General features: G+C 44.4%; 2 protein-coding genes across 2 annotated transcripts; both read right to left on the bottom strand.

Moving 5' to 3' along the window:
• Positions 1–548: 548 nt before the first annotated feature.
• On the bottom strand, positions 549–6,548 carry tex261 (testis expressed 261). The gene is made up of 6 exons (XM_080519093.1): positions 6,378–6,548; positions 4,352–4,431; positions 4,112–4,265; positions 3,029–3,096; positions 2,848–2,950; positions 549–1,640 (listed from the first exon to the last, which is right to left on the bottom strand). Exons 1-6 carry the CDS (start codon positions 6,445–6,447, stop codon positions 1,525–1,527), a joined length of 591 nt encoding a protein of 196 aa, XP_080375219.1. The 5' UTR covers positions 6,448–6,548; the 3' UTR covers positions 549–1,524.
• Positions 6,549–10,403: 3,855 nt separating this feature from the next.
• Positions 10,404–23,187, bottom strand: shtn2 (shootin 2). The gene is made up of 15 exons (XM_080518858.1): positions 23,078–23,187; positions 22,884–22,978; positions 21,102–21,294; positions 20,865–20,962; positions 20,649–20,730; positions 19,959–20,053; positions 16,704–16,877; positions 16,508–16,625; positions 13,798–13,930; positions 13,522–13,580; positions 12,774–12,871; positions 12,659–12,679; positions 12,474–12,527; positions 12,242–12,392; positions 10,404–11,098 (listed from the first exon to the last, which is right to left on the bottom strand). Exons 2-15 carry the CDS (start codon positions 22,953–22,955, stop codon positions 10,932–10,934), a joined length of 1,515 nt encoding a protein of 504 aa, XP_080374984.1. The 5' UTR covers positions 22,956–22,978; positions 23,078–23,187; the 3' UTR covers positions 10,404–10,931.
• Between the last annotated feature and the right edge of the window lie 1,053 nt (positions 23,188–24,240).

Here is a 24,240-nt window from a genome sequence, read left to right as displayed (position 1 = left end):
GAAGAAGAAGAAGAAGCAGAAACAAAGAAGAAGAAGAAGAGCGCAGCTCCTGAGATCTGCTCTGTCGTCGCTGTTTTGTCGTAATTAAAAACAAATTAAACAACCAAGCGATTAAAACGACTTCAGCTTTTTAAAAGTGACAAAAATTAAATAAATAAATAAATGAGGGATGGCGGCCAGGCGGTGCGGAGGTGAGGGGAAGGTGAGAACGCCTGAGTGAACTGGGTCACCCGTCACAGCTGTATCCCTGCACTTCCACTGACCCCCCCTCCCCCCCCCCCCTCCCCCCTCCCCCGGGGGGGGTCCAGGTGAGGACCTGTCAGCGGCGTGCGAGTGTGAAGCTCCACACGTATGATTGTGTGTGTGTTCAGTGTGTTTGTCTTTTTTCTCCCTTTACTTCACTTCACACCTCAGCGGAGGAGGGGGGGGGGTCAAAGTTCCCCCCCGACCCACATGGGACCACACCTTTATGGCATGACGCCATCAGACATGACACACACACACACACACACACACACTAAATAAACAGCAGCCGTTCCTCCCACAAGTTATTTCAACAATAGTTTTATTAGTGGCGAGCAGACCAGCCTACGATGAGCCGTTTATTAAAAACACCTTCAATGTTTCTTTTTTTTTTTACAAAAAAAAACGTCTTGGCCGGGTTTCGTCCCCCAAACACCTGTAAGCTTTAATATTTAATATTAAAAAAAAAGAAAAAAAAGTCATTGCACAGGTTTTTGAATGGTCAGAAGTCTTTACAGTTGCCGTGGGTGTCGGGTTTCATCGTGAAGGGATGTAAACAAACAAATAAAAATATTTTTTTTTATTACTACGAACGGTTAAAAGTAAAGAGACGGGCAGGAGAACGTTGAATTCGGCTCCTTTGACAAGAAATACGGCAAATTAAGATGATTTTTGTACGATGGGAAAATTCTCCTACTTCCTTTTACTAAAAAAAAAAAAACAACACAAAAAACAAAAAAAAACTGCCCGCTCTCAATTAAAACTCCTAAGAATTTACGTGGCTTTTTTTTTTTTTTAATGACGGTGCTCGACGACGTCTAAACAAGATGAAGTCCACGCGAACAAGATGGCCGACGTCTCGGCCGCTCCGGTCGAGACCTTATTATTTCCGTGGTTGTTAAATTGGGAGTCCAACAACGTGACGACAGGAAAGCTACAGACCGGCTCCCCCTGCAGGCGGGGTTTTTTTTTTTTTTTGTTTGTTTTTTTTTCCCGTTGGCAGTCGCTACAGACAGAAAGCAGACGACAGACAGACTGTAAACTCCTGGGCTCGTCCAGCAGGGGGCGCTTTCTACTCATTGGTCCGTCTGGTTCCGTGTGCTTTTCCCTCCCCGGGTTGGTTTTTTGTTTGTTTTTGTTTTTTTGGCCGCTGCTTCTTCCCAGAAATGATTTTCTCCCAATGTTTTCTGCTTCCCGTTCCACACACACACACACATACACACACACACACACACACATACACACACACACACACACACACACACACTCACGACCGCCTCCTCAGTACATCTTCTGCCGACTCGGCAGCACCGCCTCTTTAAGGAAGGAGAAGATGAGTAGGATCCCGGACCTCTTCCCTCTCTTGCCCTTGGTGAAGTAATTCGAAACGACGTCGTCTGAAAAACAAGAGAAAACAACAACAAAATTAAAAACATAATTAAATTTGAGCCGGAGTTTAAAGTCCCAGTGAAATGAAGATTCCACCTCCACAACTCTCTGGTGTCGCTTCTAGGGACATTTTTCATGCTAACTGGCTGAAGGGTAAAATGTTAAAACACGACAATCTGCGAGAAAATAGCCGATAAACGGCGCTATTTCCTCTGCTGGGCGGAGCTTCTGACAATAATAGAGTGACATCACGAGTTGTGCACACGCCCAAGTTGTGTTTACATTATGGAGGATCAGAGTTTTGACCACGAAGAGGCTGAATTGAACCAGATTTCATCATCATGGTCATTTCAAACCCAGTGATTGATGAAGAAGACACAGAAGGTGGTTCTGCCATCGGTGACCCCGTCTGGAACATGTTTGAGGAAGCAGAAGACGCTTCGTCCTCCATTCGTCCTCGTCTCCTCGCCTCAGCAGCCGCCACTTTTCACCTTTGAGGCTTTGAGGCTCCTGACTTTTGGCAGAACGACCGGCTTCCTGGATCCAACATGTCCAAGAGCTTTTCTGACTGGAATCACCGAAGATGAGTCCAGGTATTACTGGATCGTCTACTAGCCGCCCGAGCTAGCGGCTCCCGCTAGCCGCTAGCCGCACGAGCTAGCTGCTCCCGCTAGCCGCTAGCCACGCGTGCTAGCAGCTCCCGCCACCCGTGCTCCTTTCCTCCTCTCTCGGTCTCTTCCAGGCTCAATCTTTCGTCAAGGCTCATAAAACGTCGACTAGAACTTCAAAACACTGTAAAAACTTGGATATTTAAGAGGGAAACAAGCCGATATAAACACAACAGATTGAGATCTGCACAACTCGTGACGTCACACATAGGCTCCGCCCACGAAGAAGGATTCCCCCGACTTCCTCGGCTGGAGATTCAAAATTCAAATAACTTTGTTATGCGACAACAGTGGTGGGGCAGAGTCGGAGGAACCTTACAAGTAGAACCCCAACTATTGTTTTCTGCAAAGTCGTGTTCTACATTTCACCGGGACTTTAAAAAGACTAGCGCCCAACGTGGGGCTCGAACCCACGACCCTGAGATTAAGAGTCTCATGCTCTACCGACTGAGCTAGCCGGGCTGCTGTCACCTCTATATATGTATCCTATTACCTCTGAGTAATCCTTAGGACTACTTGAAGGTCACTTATTTTTAAAAAGTCTCACCTCCTTGCTGCACCGTGGAGGGAAGCACGTTCTCTCCCGCCGACAGCGACACGAAGAAGGCGAAGGGGATGACCCACAGGCAGACGGTGAAGTACGCCAGCACCTGAGGGCCACGGCAGAAGATTAGTTATTTAATTATCTATTTATTTATTTAAATGCGACGCGGGATGACGAACGTTACCTCTGAGAACGGGTAATACTCTTGAGCAAAGTACTGGAAGGCCATGTAGTGGTTCACCACCACCAGCACTGTCGTAGGGAGACAAAGAACAGGAAGTAAAGTCATATTGACACAAGATGCCGGTTCTACTTTATTCACTGGACGTTGGAACGTTTCTGGAGGAGGAGCAGATAAAAACGGAACGCCGAGCTGAGGGGTCGGTGACGATAAAACAGAACACTAAAATTAAATACAGTTTCCATGCAAGGTATTACATTTCTAAAACTTCAAAGTTCATCTTTTTAAGGTTTTATAAAAGAAAATTGTTGGTTCTATGTCGACACTTTCATGTTGGTCTGCTTGTGCATATTTAAAAAATGTTCACGCACGCACACACGCGCACGCTTCAGAGAACAAAACGCTTTAAACAATAACAAAGCCAGAACACAGACATTGCAGTGACCAGACGACTGAGCTGGATTTTTTTCACGGTGACTGTCAAAATAAAAGCACCAAGCCCCAGGAGAATATGAGCTGGGAGTCCTGACACTCTGGAAACATTGTTCTGAGAGTTTTCTAAAAGTTGTATTTCCACGAAGACGGAGTGTTTTCTAAAAGTTGTGTTTCCACGAAGACGGAGTGTTTTCTAAAAGTTGCGTTTCCACGAAGACGGAGTGTTTTCTAAAAGTTGCGTTTCCACGAAGACGGAGTGTTTTCTAAAAGTTGTGTTTCCATGGAGACGGAATATTTTCTAAAAGTTGTGTTTCCATGGAGACGGAATATTTTCTAAACCTTGCATTTCCACAGAGACAGTGTTTTCTAAAAGTTACATCCCCCCCCCCCCCCCCCGTTTCCATGGAAACAGGGTCTTTTCTAAAAGTTGCGTTTCCACGAAGATGGAGTATTTTCTAAAAGTTGCATTTCCACGGAGACGTAGTGTTTCCTAAAAGTTGCGGCTGTTTAAATACGCTCAGGTGTTCAGGACGCAGAACGTGCAAACGTGGAGAAAAGTGTGTGTGTGTGTGTGTGTGTGTGTGTGTGTGTGTGTGTGTGTGTGTGTGTGTGTGTGTGTGTGTGTGTGTGTGTGTGTGTGTGCGCGCTCACCACAGGACAGGATGAAGTTCGGCGAGCTCAGCAGGATGTAGGGGAAGGTCTGCAGGAGGCCGAAATACACCAGGTTGGTGAAGAGGCCGACGCCCACCATGAACACCGGGAAGCCTTCAAAGACGTAGAGGCCCGCCAGCACACCTGTGGAGAACTGGACACACCCACACCGACAGGTGACGTAGCCGTACGGAAGCCCGCGAGCACCGTCCTTACGAAACCAGGGCCCCCGCCACTCACCAGGATCATGTACTTTATTATTCGGCTCGTAGCGACTGTGTATTCTTCTATTAGCTCGGCCAGGTAGTACAGGCCGGCCGCTGGACGACGGGGGGAGGACAGAAACAAAGAGGCGTCGTTAATGGACATGGGACATGGCGTGGCAATATTTTATTATGGTAATACGGATCGTTGGCCACATTTCTGCTCAATTATAGCCAAAAATGTTAAAAGCTTTGCAATAAAATTGAATTATACAGAGGAACGTTTTTAAATGAGATGGATGTATAGTGTATTTAAAAAGAAGTATAAATAAAATAAAATATATAAAAAAATAGCATTACATTAATAATGCAAGAATTAAATGTTTAAGATGTAGAAATAAAATAACATTTAAAAAAATATAATAATAAATACATTTAATATCATATAAATAAATTAGAAAATGTTTAAAATTAGAAAATATAATAATTTAAAAACACATTATTTAATAGAATCTAAAAATATAAAATTTATAAATAAAATAAAATAACATTAAAAATATAATATTGTAATAAAAAATACATTATTTAATGTCCTATAAATAAATTATAAAATATATAATGTATAAATAAAATTGAAAAATATAATATAACAGTACAAATTAATTATTTAATATCATATAAATGAACTGTACAAATATAAAATGTATAAATAAAATAAAATAAAAAATAAATAATATAATAAAAAATACATTATTTAATATAATATAAATAAAATATAAAAATGTATACATTCAATTCAGCATAATCTGCAGAAACACAAAGACATTAAGGGACAATTAAATAACCTCACATTGCAAACGATCACAAAAGAAAGAGCTCTAGTGTGTGAATGAGTTGAAAATATTCTGAGAAAACCAGCTAAACTTCCTTCCAGGACATTTTAATCAGCTTTACTAGTTTAAACCAACCAAACCGGCCCTGGAGGCTCAGAGGACCGACGGGGCCGACTACCTGGTTGTGTTTACGTTGTGGTCGGTGGGCCCTCAATTTTAGCCAAAAATGTTAAAAGCGTTGCAATAAAATTGAATTATAATAGCATTTTTTGTCAAATTGATTTTGTAGAACAACAAGGCCCCGGTTCAAATCCAGCCAGTGGCCCTTTTGTGGAGTTTGCATGTTGTAAAAGCAAAACTGTGGTACAGGTTTGCTGGTGAATCACCTCTGAAAACGTGTGGCTTATCTTCTGTACACTCCTTTCTAAACCTGTCCTGCCAGATTTCTCCAATACACGTATTAGGTTCCTTGTAGCCATATCACATTTGACTCACGCTTAAAGTGTGCACGCGCCTCAACAGCTGCAGGAACAGCTGCAGCAGGTGTGACCACGTGACTGTCAACGTGTACAGTCAGAATCAACTTTCACGCAAAAGCCAAGCAGATCGAGACGAACTTACCACGACATCTCATGTAAACAAACGTGCGTTAACGTGACGACATCAGCGTATCGTTCAAGTGAGTTAGCGAGCTCGCCCACGTACCAAAGTCTGTTTCTGCGGTCGTTTGTTTACAACTGGTTGAAGTTAAAGTTAAACACAATGATCAGATAGAGAAAATGTGATCAGTAAGCAGCGTTAATAGCAAAGCTTATCACTGCTGGATTGCTGAACAAACACAACTTCTCCAACACACAAAGAAAAACATATACAAGCTCTCTACTATTGACACTGTAAACCTAATGCTTTCTACAGGCACGTAGCCTTTATGGTCTGTATTATTTTATTCACAGAAAAGTCTCTAAATCAAGTTCTGTTCATTTAGCTTCCATGCCCTCATGCAGCCATTTATGTTCTCCGATAAACGAACAGGAATAGCTCCTTCGAACGCGACAACCGTCTCAATCGTTGCACATTTAGGTGCTCTGTGGTTCCTCACGGGGCGATAATGTTTATTAAAACACATTTCAATCAGTGTGTATGAGCGCTAACTCGCTCCGCTGGCGTTAGCAGCCGCTAGCCACTAGCCGCTAGCCGCTAGGATGATATTTCCACGCAAACTCAACTCACCTATCGCGAGAGTGACGAATGATATCTGGACGACCAACGACAGCCAGCTTAGTAAATAAATAAACCACATCTCTATGCATATGCGACAGACACACAAAAAAAAAATAAGAAAAGTAAAACGGGAGACGGCTAGCCGGCTGCTAACTAGCGCTGGTCAAAGTTCCTCCCCTCCCCGCGTCTCCGGCAGCAAAGAAGAACCGCACCTCCGGGAAGAAGCGCTCGCTCTGGCGACAGCGCCCCCTCTGGTTGGAGGTGGAAGTGCACCCAGAGGGCGCACTGTGAACATAGTGTAATTTACAGCGCTTGACAGAGAAATGAAGGAGATAATAATCATCTTGTTTTAAAAAGCGATTAAGAATCTCAATATTAAGTGATTAGGATTAGGAAAATGTTAAAGAAAAGTGACCGCCTCTTGTTTCCACTTCATATGCAACATTTTCTTTGCAGTTTTTTGGGAATTTATTCAGAAACGAGTTGCCAAATCATTCTCCAAACATTCTGCATGTTTTGATGTGGTTTCTGTGTCCGTGTTCCCAATGCTGGGGTCTATTCCCACCTTAGTTGTGCTTTAAAAACGTCAAAAATAATGATTATATAAACAAAGACGGTGGAGCGCATTGCACCTGAGCTTTCAGTCTGGCTGACCGTGCGTCGTCTTCCAAATACATGAATACATCTCAGATTTACTAGTCGAATATGAACCATCCAGACACCTTGAGGTCCTCAGGAAGACCAAGTGATTCAGCGTCAGAAGAAATGAGGAGAAGCAGCTTTTAGTTCCTACGCTTCCTCACCTGTGGAACAAACCTCCTGCTGACACACTGGCTTCTTTCAAATCCGGACTTTAAAAGCCTCTTATTTTCTCGATTTGACGTATTTTATAATTTCTGCTTCAATAAAGCGATTTCCCTTATTTCTTTTTAAAGCCTTTTTTAATCACTTCTCCATCGCCTTGTATTAATGTATTTTGTCTGAAAGGTGCTTATATGGATAAATTGGCCTTTCCTCCACCAGAAAACTATTGCACACATTGGAAAAACATGTAAACTACGAACAAAAACATCCTGCACTGAGACTCTATATATATTCACGCAGCGAGAGCGGAGTCTTAACCTCTATCCTGCTGAACTTCGAACAGGAATGGTTAAATAATACGTCTCGGAGTGAGAATATCTCCGCTCCGAGTGCAGCCGCAAGTCAAATTCATTTATAGAGCACCATTTAAACGCAGCACAATTCACAGAGCCTTAAAAGAAGAAATAAAATAAATACAGAAAAAGCTTTACAAATAAATAATATATTAATGAAAAATACTTGAAAGCTTAAGGGCCTTCCGGTGTTTGGTTTGCGTGTTCCATGCTCCATCAGTGGCTCTAAATTGTGACGGACTGGTGGCCTGTAGTTAAATCTGAATAAATCCTCCATTTGTCCACGTGCCCGTCGTCGTCGCCGCGGCGACCCGCCGTCTCCGGAGTTGCAGTCCTTTGGATCAAAGTTCCCTTTGATCTTGGACTCGTTCGGTAAACACGTGGCTCGATGAGGAAAAGCATCTCTGAGACGCGAACAAAGACTCACAGCTTCAGCGTCACAGACCCTCTCTCATCCTGATACAGAAAAGAAATCATTTAAAAAGAAAAAAAAAAAAAATCGCCTTTTCACTGCGCCGTGTTTATCTCGTTGCTTTATAGGTGAAGCCAGGAGTCAATGCTGTTTACTCACCGCGCCGCTGCCTTTCTCTCACATTCATAATTTGTCGGCGGCGAGCGCGACCCATCGATACCAGGCGCCGGGGAGGTCAAGGGAAACATGCAAACGAGGGCGGAAAGGGAAGATAAACGGACACTATTTGAATACTTACCATCGTTAATATCTTTAATATCGCCTATTTCTCCTCCCGGCTTTCATCTCCAACAACAAAGAAGGAGGGGGGAGGGGGAAGGGGTAATGGTGGTGTCCATTAACTACACCTCCAAAGCTCACACCTTCAAGAAAACAATAAAACATGCATGTCCAGGAGTGAAAAGGCTAGGCCTTCCAGCAAGGAGCTAAATACGGTAAATATATAATAGGAGGCGTCGGGAGTCAGAGGTGAGGGTAGCCTCATCCTCCTCCTCTCTCGGCCGCTTTTAACAAAAGGCAAAGACGGGCAGGCGGAGTGTGAGGGTGCGTGCGCCCGCTCATGCATGCATGCACCCGTAATATATAGTGGGGGGGGGGTGGAGAGGGGCACCACCGGCGTGGAGGTGAGAAAACAACAGGCGACCCGCCGCATTGAAAAGAAGCTCCAGGAACGGAGGCCGGGGGGGGATCACCTGGAGGCTCTTAGCTCAACCACACCTCCGGTGGGGGTTTTTTTTTTTTGGGGGCCGCGACAGCTTTTAATGGGCCCAAATAAATATGGGCCGACACCTCGGGGGAGAGGTGTGCCGGCGTATTCATGGAAGTGTTTTTTTAATGAAAGAAAGAAAAACAAAAAAACTTGCACTTAGATCAGTCGGAACCTTCGCCCCCCCCCCCCCACCCCCCCCCCCCCCCCGACAGAAAGGCGACGGCCATTAAACACGGCTTGAAAGAGCTCCATTTCCATCCACAGGCAACAAGTGCTGGCTTTTCACGGACCGGGGGGGTTAAATGGCATCTTTAAAAAGCTGCTTTTCTTTGTTTTTTTTGTTGTTTTTTTTCTTCTTCTCACCCCTCCATCCAGCCGTAAATATGAGATGTGGTGTTTGCGCGGCCCGTCTGCCACTCTGGGGGATCAAACATGCGTTAAAATCTGCTTTCAGGCGCCGAGGCAATTTACAGCTCAAGGCTTTGTTTGAACTCCACATCAAGAGATCAACATTAATCTTGTTATTCCAGTCAGTTTCTACATATGACACGCGGTGTGCACGGTATACTCTTCAGCCGGGAACCGGTCCGGCCGGGGTTGTCGCCACACGTCCACGTTTTCGGGTTTTTTTTGGATTCGGGGTCAGAGGTCGGGCCCGGTCGTGCCGAGGACAGACGGTGGACGCGTTAGGGGGAAAAACAGGACAAAGAGGAAGACGAGGTGGAAGAGATCAGGGAGACGAAGAGTTCAAACCACCGGCCGAAGCGGGTGACGGGAAAATCTTCTTTTTGCGCAAAGTTCTCTTGAAAACGCCGACGAAACGATGAATTTTGGACATTTTCAATGTAATAAAGCCACTGAGTCAACGATGTCATGGAATAGTGACACTCTCAATCATGACCAGTTTAATCCTGTTATTCCTGCTCTTTGTACGAAAGCTGCACAAAGAAAGCTTCTATTTCTCTGAAACCTATTTAGAAGTTGTTGCATTATTGGTCATATTTATTACATTTTAAAAGCCCCTTCAACCTTCAAATGACTTGTTTTACAGGCAAAATGTTACAATAGATGAAATTTCTTATTACTTTATTGGTTTGTTACACATGATGAGCTGATGATGATGTGAAGTACCTGAAGAAACGGCTCCCATTAATGTTGGGACATCCAACATCCATCCAACCATACAACCAATTAACCAACATCTATCCATCCTTATCAACCAACCATCCATCCATTCAATCTCCATCCATCCATCCCATCATCCATCAATTTTTATAACCATCCATCCAACCATCCATCCATCCTTATCAACAAATCATCCATCCAACCAATCATCATCCATCCATCCATCCATCCATCCCCAACCAACCATCTTCCATTCAATCTCCATCCATACCATCCATCAATTCTTATAACCATCCGTCCAACCAACATCCATCCATCCTTATCAACCAACCATCCATCCATCTAACTAACCAACATCCAACCATCCATCCATCCATCCTTTTCAACAAATCATCCATCCAACCAATCATCGTCCATCCAACCAATCATCATCCATCCATCCATACCCAACCAACCAACCATATTCCATTTAATCTCCATCCATCCATCCGTCCTTACCACCATCCATCCATCCATATCAACAAACCATCTATCCAACCAACCATCATCCATCCATTAGTCCATCCTTACAACAACCATTCATCCATCCAAGCAACCTCCATCCATCCATACCCAACCAACCAACCAACCAACTTCCATTCAACCTCCATCCATACATACCACCATCCATCCATTCTTATAACCAACCATCCATCCATCCATCTCAACCCTCTTCCAATCAATCTCCACCCATCCATCCTTGCCATCATCCATCAATTCTTATAACCAACCATCCATCTCCAACTAACATCCATCCATCCATCCAACCAACCATCTTCCATTCAATCTCCACCCACCCATCCATCCCTTCAGGGTATATTGGGAAAAATAAAACTTTACAATATAAATTGACGACCAGTGACGTTTACAGGTCGTTGGTCTTCGAACATCTTTAACGCCAATAAAAGTACATAAGAAACTCTCAGGGACATTTTAGGATTCGTGCCACTTAGAGACAAATCAGACGTCTCACACTTCGATCGACCAACGTATCTTTGGTTTCAGGAGGTCATGGCGTGCGGCTCCTCCTCCTCCTCCTCCTCCTCCTCCTCCGACTGCCGTCAGATGTTGTTGCTGATCATCAGCGCCGACGCTCGGATGCGAGAGTCCCTCTTGTCCCTGTTGTGCCTCAGCCTGCGGAGGACGGGGGCACCACCGCCGCCGCCGCCGCCGCCCTCCCAGGACACGTCTGAGGCTGCAGGGTGGAGCTGCTCGCCGGGCCGAGGGTCTGACCGAGACATCGCAAGACACGCCATTAAATTAACACCAATTCAAACCCTGGATTTTGCTCTTCTAAAGGCCGACGTCCTGGAAACATCTGTACAGCTTCTCGCTGGATAAACTGTTTTGCTGGAGACGATAGCGTCATATTCTTTTAATGATCGAATGTGATGATGTCAATCAAGCGATGGCGCCGTGAGGCTTGTTGTTTTAACTACGTTCACACTGGTTTTACACACGTGCACTGCTTTTCCTTTACAGAGGAACATTTTTAGATGAGGTGGATGTATAGTGTATTTAAAAAGAAGTATACATAAAATGAAATATTTAAAAAAATTGCATTATATTAAAAATGCAAGAATTAAATGTTTAAGATAATATAAATAAAAATATAAAATGTAGAAATAAAATAACATTTAAAAAATATAATAATAATAATACATTTAACATCATATAAATAAATTAGAAAATGTTTAAATAAAATTTGAAAATATAATAATTTAAAAACATTATTTAATAGAATATAAAAATATAAAATGTATAAATAAAATAACGTCTAAAAAATATAATAATAAATACATTTAACACCATATAAATAAATTAGAAAATGTTTAAATAAAATTAGAAAATATAATAATTTAAAAACATTATTTAATAGAATATAAAAATATAAAATGTATAAATAAAATAAAATACCATTAAAAATATAATATTGTAATAAAAATACATTATTTAATATCCTATAAATAAATTATAAAAATATACAATGTATAAATAAAATTTTAAAATATAATAATAAAAATAAATTATTTAATATCATATAAATGAATTGTACAAATATAAAATGTATAAATGATATAAAATAAAAAAATATATATAATTAAAAAATACATAATTTAATTAATATATTAATATAAAATATAAAAATGTATACATTCAATTCAGCATAATCTACAGAAACACAAAGACATGAAGGGACAATTAAATAACCTCACATTGCAAACGATCATAAAAAAGTGCTCTAGTGTGTGAATGAGTTGAAAATATTCTGAGAAAACCAGCTAAACTTCCTTCCAGGACATTTTAATGAGCTTTACTAGTTTAAACCAACCAAACCGGCCCTGGAGGCTCAGAGGACGGGACCGACTACCTGGTTGTGTTTGCGTTGTGTCCGGCGGGTCCAGGTTCTCTCCCATCACCCTCCTCCTCTTCTGCAGCACCCTCAGGAGCTCGCCGTCCCCGACGCCTCGTCCCACCCCCCTCGCCGGCCCCCTGCGGTGGCGCTGATGCTTCATGCTGTCCTACGGAGACACGGATCAGGACGAGATCAGCTGCGGCTTCGGTTCACGCCGAGACATTTCAGTTTTCACAGGGACGATTACCAGCATTCCTTTCAGCTCCACGACGGCCGACTTCCTGTTTTCGCTCCGGTGGTCCTGCACCAAAACCCAAGTTCAGATCTGGGAGAATATTACTGTCAAGCTCCGAGAGATGGAGTGTGTTTCAACTGCCGCTTCACCTCCGCCCGCGCAGAGACATGAAAGACGAGGGAATAAAAACCACTGACCTTCCACGAGCCGCCGTCGTCCTGCGAGCCAAACACAGGATTAGAGTTCAGTTCTACTGCAACCATGAAAACTTTTCTTTCTTTTTTTTGTTGTTGTTATTTTACCTTAACCTACCTGGATTCTGCTGATGGGCCTCAGGATGATGCCTTTCTTTATTCTCTCCATCATTTCATTCACTGCTTTGGTCTTCTGGTCCAACAAGGGCGAGTTTTCTTCACAAAGTGGGAAAGAATTTGATTCATATTTGAGAAAAGTTGAAATTTTGTCATCTGATTCCATATATATATATTTATTTATTCCCCTTTCAACTCCTTACATCTGGAGTGTCAATCACACGGTTCATGAACCACATCTGGCCTGCAGAAGGATTTTGTAAAGTAACACCATTTTTTACATAAAAGACCACAGAAAACTGCAATTTTTTGCAAGTAACACCGAGATCAAACAGTGAAAACATGTTGAAATAAAAATCTTTTTAAATACATTTCTAGTTGGTTATAGTATTTCTGAGCAAACTGCATGGAGTCTGAACGTTCTGGTTCTAATACAGAAGAAGTAGACAGTACAACATGTACGGTTGTACATTATCGTCTGTTTTGTGGCTTTTACGTTTATTTTTATCACACAAAATTGTGTTTTTATCGATAATGAGTGACTAATATATTCCTTTTATTCCTCAAAACAAGGGTAGTTGCACATTTGCAGACACGTGGATATCCTCCATTACTGCCGGAGTTTCACTCAAGGGCGTTTCAGTATTTGGTACTCAAATCAAGTTTCCACTTTGCAATCACACATCAAAGCGGGAAAAAGATGCTTTGAGTGGCCGACTTAAAAGGACCCCCTTTGTAGAGGAACTCACCGTTTTGCGCCGCCGTGTCGCCTCCATCTCTTCTCCTGCTCTTCAGGAAATCACCTAAACTGCAGGAGAGGGTCAGCGGGGTTAAATCCCGCCAATCAGCGGACGAGTGTTTTTTTCACGCGCGGCGGCGTGGCGACCTCGCCGACATCAACGCAACCGAGGGACGCGTGTGCATACGTTGCCTTTTGTTGCCGTTCGTGTACGGAGAAAGAAAATATAAGTAAAAGTCATTAAGTGTGATGTAAATACAGCAGGAAGAGCTTTGGTTTCACATACTTGACGGTCACAGTGGGGGGTGGAGGAGGAGGTGGAGGAGGAGGAGGAGGAGGAGGAGGAGGAGGTGGAGGAGGAGGAGTGGATTCCTCCACCTTTTCACCATCTTTGTTCAGTTCATCTTGTAGACGTTTCACTACAATAAAAGACCAATTGTTTTTGAGAACAATTCCTAATAAGGTGAAGGTCAAACTTAATTGATCATTTCAATTAAAAAAAACAAAAAACACATTTTCAGAACGGTTTATATTGTAAAAGCAACAAACTCGTCAGACTTAATAGGTAAAAAGCACATTTTTTTCAGGATGTTTACAGTAATTCTGATGTGATAAACAGGCTGTTTAATTCCAGCAAAGTCGAGGAAAGTGGAACCAAGATCAGCGTTAACTAGTCAACTAGTTAACTAGTTAACTAGTTAACTAGTTAACTAGTTGACTAGTTAAAATCATCGCCGTGAAAAACTATTTCCATCTTAACTAGAATCCTCTAAACATTTATTCCAAGCTGCAGCTCTTCGGTCAGAGACACGCCTCCGTCGCTCGGAGCCACTCGAAAACAAGCCATTTTGGAAACGGCTGCCAAGGTGGGACTTTTTGTAAACCTGAACCAGATGTTCATACCAGGAACCTGGTTCACCTGAACCAGATGTTCACACCAGGAACCTGGTTCAGGTGAACCAAGTTCCTGGTGTGGACGACGGGCCAGAAACATCTGGTTCAGGTGAACTAGGAACCTGGTTCACCTGAACCAGATGTTTCTGGTCCGTCGTCCACACCAGGAACCTGGTTCACCTAAACCAGGAACCTGGTTCACCTGAACCAGATGTTTCTGGCCCGTCGTCCACACCAGGAACCTGGTTCACCTGAACCAGGAACCTGGTTCACCTGAACCAGATGTTTCTGGCCTGTCGTCCACACCAGGAACCTGGTTCACCTGAACCAGATGTTTCTGGCCCGTCGTCCACACCAGGAACCTGGTTCAGCTAAACCAGGAACCTGGTTCACCTGAACCAGATGTTTCTGGCCCGTCGTCCACACCAGGAACCTGGTTCACCTAAACCAAGAACCTGGTTCACCTGAACCAGATGTTTCTGGCCCGTCGTCCACACCAGGAACCTGGTTCACCTGAACCAGGAACCTGGTTCACCTGAACCAGATGTTTCTGGCCTGTCGTCCACACCAGGAACCTGGTTCACCTGAACCAGATGTTTCTGGCCCGTCGTCCACACCAGGAACCTGGTTCACCTGAACCAGATGTTTCTGGCCCGTCGTCCACACCAGGAACCTGGTTCACCTGAACCAGATGTTTCTGGCCCGTCGTCCACACCAGGAACCTGGTTCACCTAAACCAGGAACCTGGTTCACCTGAACCAGATGTTTCTGGTCCGTCGTCCACACCAGGAACCTGGTTCACCTGAACCAGATGTTTCTGGCCCGTCGTCCACACCAGGAACCTGGTTCACCTGAACCAGGAACCTGGTTCACCTGAACCAGATGTTTCTGGTCTGTCGTCCACACCAGGAACCTGGTTCACCTGAACCAGGAACCTGGTTCACCTGAACCAGATGTTTCTGGCCCGTCGTCCACACCAGGAACCTGGTTCACCTGAACCAGGAACCTGGTTCACCTGAACCAGATGTTTCTGGTCTGTCGTCCACACCAGGAACCTGGTTCACCTGAACCAGATGTTTCTGGCCCGTCGTCCACACCAGGAACCTGGTTCACCTGAACCAGGAACCTGGTTCACCTGAACCAGATGTTTCTGGTCTGTCGTCCACACCAGGAACCTGGTTCACCTGAACCAGGAACCTGGTTCACCTGAACCAGATGTTTCTGGCCCGTCGTCCACACCAGGAACCTGGTTCACCTGAACCAGGAACCTGGTTCACCTGAACCAGATGTTTCTGGTCTGTCGTCCACACCAGGAACCTGGTTCACCTGAACCAGATGTTTCTGGCCCGTCGTCCACACCAGGAACCTGGTTCATCTGAACCAGATGTTTCTGGTCCGTCGTCCACACCAGGAACCTGGTTCACCTGAACCAGATGTTTCTGGTCCGTCGTCCACACCAGGAACCTGGTTCACCTGAACCAGGAACCTGGTTCACCTGAACCAGATGTTTCTGGCCCGTCGTCCACACCAGGAACCTTGTTCAGCTAAACCAGGAACCTGGTTCACCTGAACCAGATGTTTCTGGCCCGTCGTCCGCACCAGGAACCTGGTTCAGCTAAACCAGGAACCTGGTTCACCTGAACCAGATGTTTCTGGCCCGTCGTCCACACCAGGAATCTGGTTGACCTGAACCAGATGTTTCTGGCCCGTCGTCCACACCAGGAACCTGGTTCACCTGAACCAGATGTTTCTGGCCCGTCGTCCACACCAGGAACCTGGTTCACCTGAACCAGATGTTTCTGGTCCGTCGTCCACACCAGGAACCTTGTTCACCTAAACTAGGAACCTGGTTCACCTGAACCAGATGTTTCTAGCCTGTCGTCCACACCAGGTGTTTTTTTAGAGGCACGAAAACCGTTTTTTTTGGGGGTTTTTTTTTTCACACAGGTCCCAGAATGGGGACATTTTTTAAAACCCCGGCTCAAAGACGATCATTGCTTTCTCTCCTTCTGCATTTTTGTTGTGTGTTTGGTGAGTCACAGCGCCCCTACAGGCCGGGCATGTGTACTACAGGCCCTGAAGGTTTTCCTCCCGGTGTCTACCTTCCCCCTGCAGCTGTGCGACCGCCCCGTCGGCCTCACGCAGCCGAGCCCGCAGCCTCCGCCCGTCCTCCTCGCCCGTCCCCAGCAGGTGGTGCAGCTCGCCCTCCTCCGCCCTCGCCTGCACCCCGAAAAAAAAGCACAAATAATCAACGCTTAAAAACTGAACGTTTTTTTATTCACTTTGACTTTTACCGACCTGCTCCTGGTCGTGGAGCCGCACGTCGGACAGGGCGGCCGCGCCGACGCGGCAGATGTGCCGCAGGGCGAGCGCTAGCCGCTGCAGCACGTCCGCCTCCGGGCTCCGGGTCTCCGCCTCGCCCCGGCGCCTCCTCCCCACCGCCGCCTCCGCCTCCTCCCGCTCCTCCAGCATCTGAGAGAAGCGATTCACATTCATCTCTGACACTTTAAAACGGCCCTTCATTGTCGTCGCTCGCGGGGAGAAAAAAAAACGGTTCCCGAGACGCGTCTGTGACAATGAGGCACAATTACAGACCGAGAGAGAGAGAGAGAGAGAGAGGGGGGGGAAAGGAGAGAGAGAGAGAAAAAAAAAAAAACAATCTGAATTGGCCAAGTTGTTTATTCATCGCTCCGCGGGGGGTCGGGGAATGTTTTCAAAACCGGCGTTTGACTGAACAATGACTGGGGGGAGTCTTGTCGCTCGAGAAGCGAAGACGACGAGTCAAACCGGCATTATTCCTACATTATGATTAGAAAAACAGAAAAAACGAAAAAAAAAGAGAAGCCAGGCTCTGCCTCCATTCACGTCCATTCAATCTTTGATTATTCCTCCGATAAATGCGAGCGTGTTCAGTTGATGATTAGTGTGTAACTCAGGCTTTTTGTCCTCTTCCACAATGTGGCCGACACGCAGGTAAAACACAGGTATTGACACAGTCAGATTAAATCCCTGTTAATACGCAGGAGAACCGCGGCAGCCAATCACAAAGGAAACAGATCAAACGTGCAGCTACAGTTTAGCGTCGAGGGATTTTTTTTTTAGAAACAGACGCTTGATAACGTCCAAACTTTGCTAAACTGCTGTAAATTAAACGCAAAACTTGAGGATTGGAGGTGACAATTACACTTTGAATACTTTAATCTGATGGGAATGATGCTTTGAACTGGATTTACTGTTAAAAGACGTTTCTGCTGCTGTTTCATCTGAAAACCTTAAAACTTTTCCCGTGAGTGAGAATCTCCCGCCTCCAGTGTTCAGCCCACGTCGCCAAAAAAACGCGTTGGTGAATCAAGCATTTCCTCGTTAATTTCCCTTTTCTACGTCGATTCGTCAAACGTCACTGCAGCGAGAACGTGCAAACTCCCTGAAGTGATAAACTGGAACCAAACGAACCGAAATAAAGGCTCAGACAGTCAAATTTAATCAAATTAACCTCAACACAGCTTAACTGTTCCGTTGTTTTTCTTCAGGAAATCCTCAAACGAATGAAAATGATTGTTATTATTGGTTTTATAACATCTAATCTGGTCATTCTTCTCGCTATTGGCCATTTTTATATTATCGCTTGTGTCGAGCGTCTTGGCGAGAAACTGTAAATTCACAACAGTAGTGTTTCAAATGGGATTAAAAAAAAAAAAGTAGTTTTTATTTACCTATATGTTGAACTTTAACTCGTAAAAATCACAATTAAAACAAAAAAATCAAGAGATAATTATTATTGAGCAAAACTCAAGTCAACTTCCGTCTCAGCAAAAAAAAAAGGAAAAGTAGTTTCTTACTTCTAATCCAAAGTAATCAATCTGATTCAGTCCATCGCTAATTGTGATAGTAAATAAAGTCCAGACGTGAGCAGTGAAGCTCACAAACGGACTTTATTGAAGGAATAAAACAGCGAAATTGCAATAACGTGCAATATTAACACAGTGCACTAAACGTTTGTGGCACTATGTAGACATCATACAGGATGTTTACTCAAAACCCTTTAGGTGCAGGTGACACTGGCTGTACAGACATTAACTTCTCTCTGTGAAACAAACATGGAGGCCATAAACATAAATAACCTGAAGAGTTGCAGGGTTTTTTTTTAATTCATTATTCGACCTAAAATTGTAGAAAATGCGTTTAACATGGACGAAACGGGCGGAAAAGTCTCGTCCAACCTCATCGGCATGAAGAACGACTGTTGAAATGAACATTTTCTTTCATTTAATTGGCAGAAATCCAACATTTTAGCACATTTGAGTGATTTTAGCCTTTTTTTTTTCTTGAGAACCGTCCAGAAAGGAGAAAGTAGAGGATTTCGGGTTACGGCGGCGGCGGCGGCCTGGTTGAGCTCCGTATCAGCCCAACCTGCGCCGCCGCCGCCGCCGCCTCTAATCCGCGGCCCCCCCTCGGCGGAGCCATTTTCACACAGCAATTAGCACAATTATTTCATACGTACAAACACACGGGGCCGAGCGCACACGGCCGCACAAAGGGAACAAAGACACACACACACACATAAAAAAAAAAAAAAAAAAAAAAGGTCCAAATTGCTTCCTGTTTGAGGCGCCGGCGTCATTATACCGGCGCGCATCACAGGGAAGAGGTGTGAATGGTTGTTGTTTTCAAAACACGCGAAAACACACAAATAGTGGCAGCGCACAAGAGGCATCCGTGAATTGAGAGTAAAGGGGCCCCGAATTGTGTGAAGAGTCGGGGGTGGGAGTGGGGGGTGGGGGGGGGGGTCCCCTTTTCACAGGTAAGGACCCCCGCGAGGCGGCCCATTGTGCGCCGGTCCCCTAAATGGGGGCCGCGGCGCACAAAGGCGACAATTGCTATTTGCTCGGCGCAAAAAAAACATAAAGGTGTCAGGCGAAGACAGGTTGCGCTTAAAAGGCCACTATTCTCCTCCGGCGGCACTGATTACCACTAATTACAGGGGGGGGGGGGAGGAGGGGGGAGGAGGGGGGGGGGATAAATGGAGGACGGGGACGGGGACAGGTTTTTGTTTTTTTTTCCTCTTTCAAAGAAAAGCCCTTCATTATGGGAGCAGCTGGGACAGCCACAACGTGTTTGGGTATGTGGATAACAAGTGAATTGATGTGTGTGTGTGTGTATATATGTGTGTGTGAATGTGTGTGTGTGTGTGTGTGTGAGACGTGGCGAGAACCCAGATTTGACCAAAGTGTGAAGGTGGAGAATGGAGACCCTCTTTCTGCTGTCCTGATACATCAGACGCTCCCTGACAGCGTAAGAGTGTGTGTGTACGTGTGTGTGTGTGTGTGTGTGTGTATGTGTGTGTGTGTGTGTCGCCGCCCGGGTGTCCGTCTCTTTGCCCGCAGCCGCCCGAAGGTCAGCGCCGACACTCCTCGGCCCTTCCCGTGACACGACCCGTCACCCTCGGTATCAATAGGTGTGAATGTATGACAAAAGGTTCCGTGTTACGCCAGGAACACACACACACACACACACTTTCACACACACACACACACACACACACCCTCCTCACACCTGGTGGGCGAAGACTTCAGCGTGCTGCCGGAGGTCCTGCTCCAGCTCCAGCTTCTGAGACATTTCTGTGAACTCCTCTGTGACAAGCTGAGAAACTGAAGCGGAAAAATAACAGCAAAAAACTTGATATTATAAAAAAATAAAAAATAAAAAAAAATTGAAAAATCCACAAGAAACAACAGAAATATTACAACGGCTGCATATGACCCGATGTTTCAGGAGTCATGATGAAGGCTTTAAGTCCTTAATCGAACATAAATGGTAATATTATATTATATTATTATAGAATAATTCATCACTGAAGCAGATAAAACTACAATAGCCAGATTCTAATAAGATTTGAAAGGAAAATATTCTGACAAATTCAGTTTTATTTGATAAATGATCATTTCATTTGAGGCAAAATCTAAAATTTGAAACAACTACTAGATTAAATTAAAAAAAAAAAACTATAGAGGAAAAAGAAAAGGCTATTTTAATGATTTATTATATAACTAAACAAACAAAGTAAAATACATTTAAATCAAGTTTACTTTAAGAGAATAATTAGCTTTGATTGTTTAAATATTAAGATTAATTACAAAATAAACAGTGTAGGTTTTGTGGTTTGCCACAAGCATTTGTAACTTTATCGTTTTGAATTTTTTTTAATTTTCTACGACTTTTCCCTGAAAGGCTGTCGTGACGCACCTCTCTTCAGTTTGTTGACGCTCTTTGTCTGTTTGCTCATTTTCCTCAAAATGCTCTCCTTCTCCTCCACCTCCAGAGCGAGCTGAGAGGAACACAGTTACTGTCGTGTGTGTGTGTGTGTGTGTGTGTGTGTGTGTGTGTGTGTGTGTGTGTGTGTGTGTGTGTGTGTGTGTGTGTGTGTGTGTGTCACTTCCCAGTGGACTTGCAGTGCCTTACCTGCTCCCTGAGCCGGACCTGCTCTCTGCTCAGATCCTCCACCTGTTGCTGCAGCTGCAGCTTCTCCGTCAGCAGAACGTCCACCGTCACCTGCAGCTCTGACACACACACACACACACACACACACACACACACACACACACACACACACACATGAATCCTGCAGCAGTTGAGGTCAGACTGGTCGAAAACCAACAATCACATAATAAACAATATTTGTGATTTCTTCATTCCAACCCGTGATCTTGGCCTGATGCTCGAACAGCACCGCGTCCTCGCCGCCGTCCTCGCCGTCCCCGCCGCCGAGGTCCACCTCGTCCCCGTTCGCCTCGGGGTCAAAGGTCAAGGCGTGCAGGTTTTCAGGCAGCTCGGAGATGAGCGGCATCGCCATGTGGCTCCTCCTCTTCAGGTCTTTGTTCGCCTTCGTCACCTAGGCAACGACGGAGGAGGCAATGGGTGAGGGGGGGGGGGGGGGTGGGGGGGGGGTGATGATGCTTGTTTTGTTTGGGGGGGGGGGGGTTGATGACATTAAAGACAGGGTGAGGAAAGATAAGACAAGGAGAGGAGAGGAAAGGTGAGACAAGGAATAGAAAGGGAAATGAATGGAAAAGGAAGGAAGAAAACGAGACAAGACAAGGAGGGAAAAGGAGAAAGTGAAGGAAATGAAAGAAAAGGAAAGACAAGAAGAGGAAATGAAACACAAGATAAGGAAAATACGTGCGAGTACGATAATGCTGTCGTTTAATTTTCTTATCAAAAATTAAAGCTGGATCAGCGAGACACGGGGACAGACCAGACCACAGGAAACACCAGGAAGTACAAGAAGACAAGTAAAGACAAGACAAGACAAAGAATGACAAGACAACACAAGAAAGATGAGACAAGACACGCAAAGACAAAGGAAGACATACAAAGACAAGGCAAGATGAGACAAGACAAGACGTGTAAAGAGAAGGTGAGACAAATAAAGACAGGACAAGCTGAGTAAAGACAAACAAGACACGCAAAGACAAGACAAGACAAGGCAAGACATGCAAAGACAAGGTGAGACAAATAAAGACAGGACAAGATGAGTAAAGACAAGACACGCAAAGACAAGACAAGACAAGGCAAGACATGCAAAGACAAGGTGAGACAAATAAAGACAGGACAAGATGAGTAAAGACAAGACACGCAAAGACAAGACATGCAAAGACAAGGTGAGACAAATAAAGACACGACAAACTGAGTAAAGACAAGACAAGACATGCAAAGACACAGTGAGACAAATAAAGACAGGACAAGATGAGTAAAGACAAGAAAGACAAGACACGCAAAGACAAGACGAGACAAGACAAGGCAAGACATGCAAAGACAAGGCGAGACAAATAAAGACAGGAAAAGATGAGTAAAGACAAGACACGCAAAGACAAGAAGAGACAAATAAAGACACGACAAGATGAGACAAGACATGCAAAAACAAGAAGAGAAAAGACAAGACACGCAAAGACAAGACATGCAAAGACAAGGTGAGACAAATAAAGACAGGACAAGCTGAGTAAAGACAAGAAAGACAAGACACGCAAAGACAAGACAAGACAAGACAAGGCAAGACATGCAAAGACAAGGCGAGACAAATAAAGACAGGAAAAGATGAGTAAAGACAAGACATGCAAAGACAAGAAGAGACAAATAAAGATACGACAAGATGAGACAAGACATGCAAAGACAAGAAGAGAAAAGACAAGACAAGTAAAGACAAGGCAACACACGCAAAGACAGGACAAGAGGCAGGAGATGAGACAAGACATGTAAAAGGAAGACAAGACAAGGAATAGAGTCAAGAAAGACCAGATAAGGAAAAAAACATGGAAAGAAAAAAAGAAACAAGACGGGGGAAAGAAAAAGACAAGACAAGTAAAGTAAATCGAATGACAGGCAAGGAAAAAGAAGGGAGGGCAAGATTTAAAAAAAAAAAAAACTAGAAGGAAGACAGGAAGTGAAGGAAGTGAGATAGAAAAGTGAGGCTGGAGTTGGTACTTGTAGGGCCAGGGCCTCGGCGCTCTCCCTGCAGGAACGTTCCACCTGGAACTGCACCTCCAGGACGTTCATCTCCTTCAGCAGCTGGTTGGAAACTGACCGGAGGATCAAAGCGTCAAGAACATCAAAGCGAACCACAATTACAATCGTCGCCAAACCGACTTCTCCGCCACTCGCTGAACCTCCTGCCTCACCTTCCTCCAGCTCCGCCAGCTTCTGATTGGCTTCATCCCTCTGCTTCTCCAGGAACTCGCACTGTCAATCACCCAACAAAAAAAAACAAAACAAACCCAAAAAAACAATCCGACGACTTCAATCAGGCGACAATAAACTCCTGCAGCTGATTATAATCCACGTTTTTAGTCTTTTTATCAAGCAGAGAAAATTACCTCCGCCTTTGTTAGTGTTGTCAAAATTGTCAAATTGTGCTTTTTTGGAGAAATTTGTTTGGTTTTTTTACGTTCTTTGTACTGTTAATTAAACATGCAAGATGTCATTGTGAAAACATTGTGTTTTACAAAGTCGTTAAAAAATAAAGTGTTGGGAGCAGCAGTACCTGGACGTCCAGCTCGTCTTCAGAGGACAAGCTGCTGTCGTCCTCATCGTCTGTGACAAAAACAAAACAACACTGATGTGTCTTCACGTGACACCACGCTGGACGGACGTCCTCACTTCCTGTCAGCAGGACTGCAAGAGGAAGTTGTGGAGGACGACCGGGGGACAATACAGGAAGTGAAAGCAGGCGTTTCTCGCTTTCGATTTCAGCAGGTTCTGAAATCCGACGGCGGTTTGCCGTCCCCACGACCGAACGTCCCCGATGAGAATCTCAGGTGCACACACCGTGACATCATCGGCGTGCGACACGCATTTATAGTTTTGCGTGAAAGAAAATAAAAAATGGCTCCCGTGAAAACTGCTCATTCTTGTGTTTTATTAGTTTTAATATTCTAGCGCCACATTTAGGAGGAGCTCTGCTTCTATAACTTGCACCATTGCAAGTTATAAAAGCTCCCTCGCCACACTGCCCCCTACAGGTTTGGCATGCTCACAGCAGCTCTGTATTACGTGGAAGATTTATTTTGTGAACGTAGAAGGTGAAATATCAAGTTTTTGTCAACAAAAAAAATAAATAAATGTGTGCAAAGTCACCAATGAAGTTCAAAAGCGTGGTTTTTTTTGGGGGGGGGGCGATTATAGTGGGAAGAAAAATCAAAAAAGCAAAGATAGAAAAGGCAAAACTCGACACGAAAAGGCACCAAACCACCATCTGAGCCGGTTTTGTTTAGACTTTTTTTGTTTTGTCTTCGTTCAACAATAGATACAGAAGAAAAGACGAGTTGACGCTTGATTCAAGTTG

The sequence above is a fragment of the Blennius ocellaris genome (genome assembly GCF_963422515.1).
Source record: "Blennius ocellaris genome assembly, chromosome: 23".
In the NCBI taxonomy this organism is placed as follows: domain Eukaryota; kingdom Metazoa; phylum Chordata; class Actinopteri; order Blenniiformes; family Blenniidae; genus Blennius; species Blennius ocellaris.
Note: the sequence above shows the minus strand (reverse complement) of the source record. Positions and strands in the feature narration are given on the sequence as shown.

What these genes read in the sequence shown, in the direction of transcription:
- tex261 (XM_080519093.1), bottom strand. Translation starts at nt 6,447, where the DNA reads ATGTGGTTTATTTATTTACTAAGCTGGCTGTCGTTGGTCGTCCAGATA. An exon ending in ATTCGTCACTCTCGCGATAG is followed by an intron (nt 4,432 to 6,377) that starts GTGAGTTGAGTT and finishes CCCGTCGTCCAG; the next exon opens with CGGCCGGCCTGTACTACCTG. An exon ending in CTCCACGGTGCAGCAAGGAG is followed by an intron (nt 1,641 to 2,847) that starts GTGAGACTTTTT and finishes CTTGTTTTTCAG; the next exon opens with ACGACGTCGTTTCGAATTAC.
- shtn2 (XM_080518858.1), bottom strand. Translation starts at nt 22,955, where the DNA reads ATGAACGTCCTGGAGGTGCAGTTCCAGGTGGAACGTTCCTGCAGGGAG. An exon ending in CGACACGGCGGCGCAAAACG is followed by an intron (nt 12,872 to 13,521) that starts GTGAGTTCCTCT and finishes CACTTTGTGAAG; the next exon opens with AAAACTCGCCCTTGTTGGAC. An exon ending in TGGAGCTGAAAGGAATGCTG is followed by an intron (nt 12,393 to 12,473) that starts GTAATCGTCCCT and finishes GTGTCTCCGTAG; the next exon opens with GACAGCATGAAGCATCAGCG.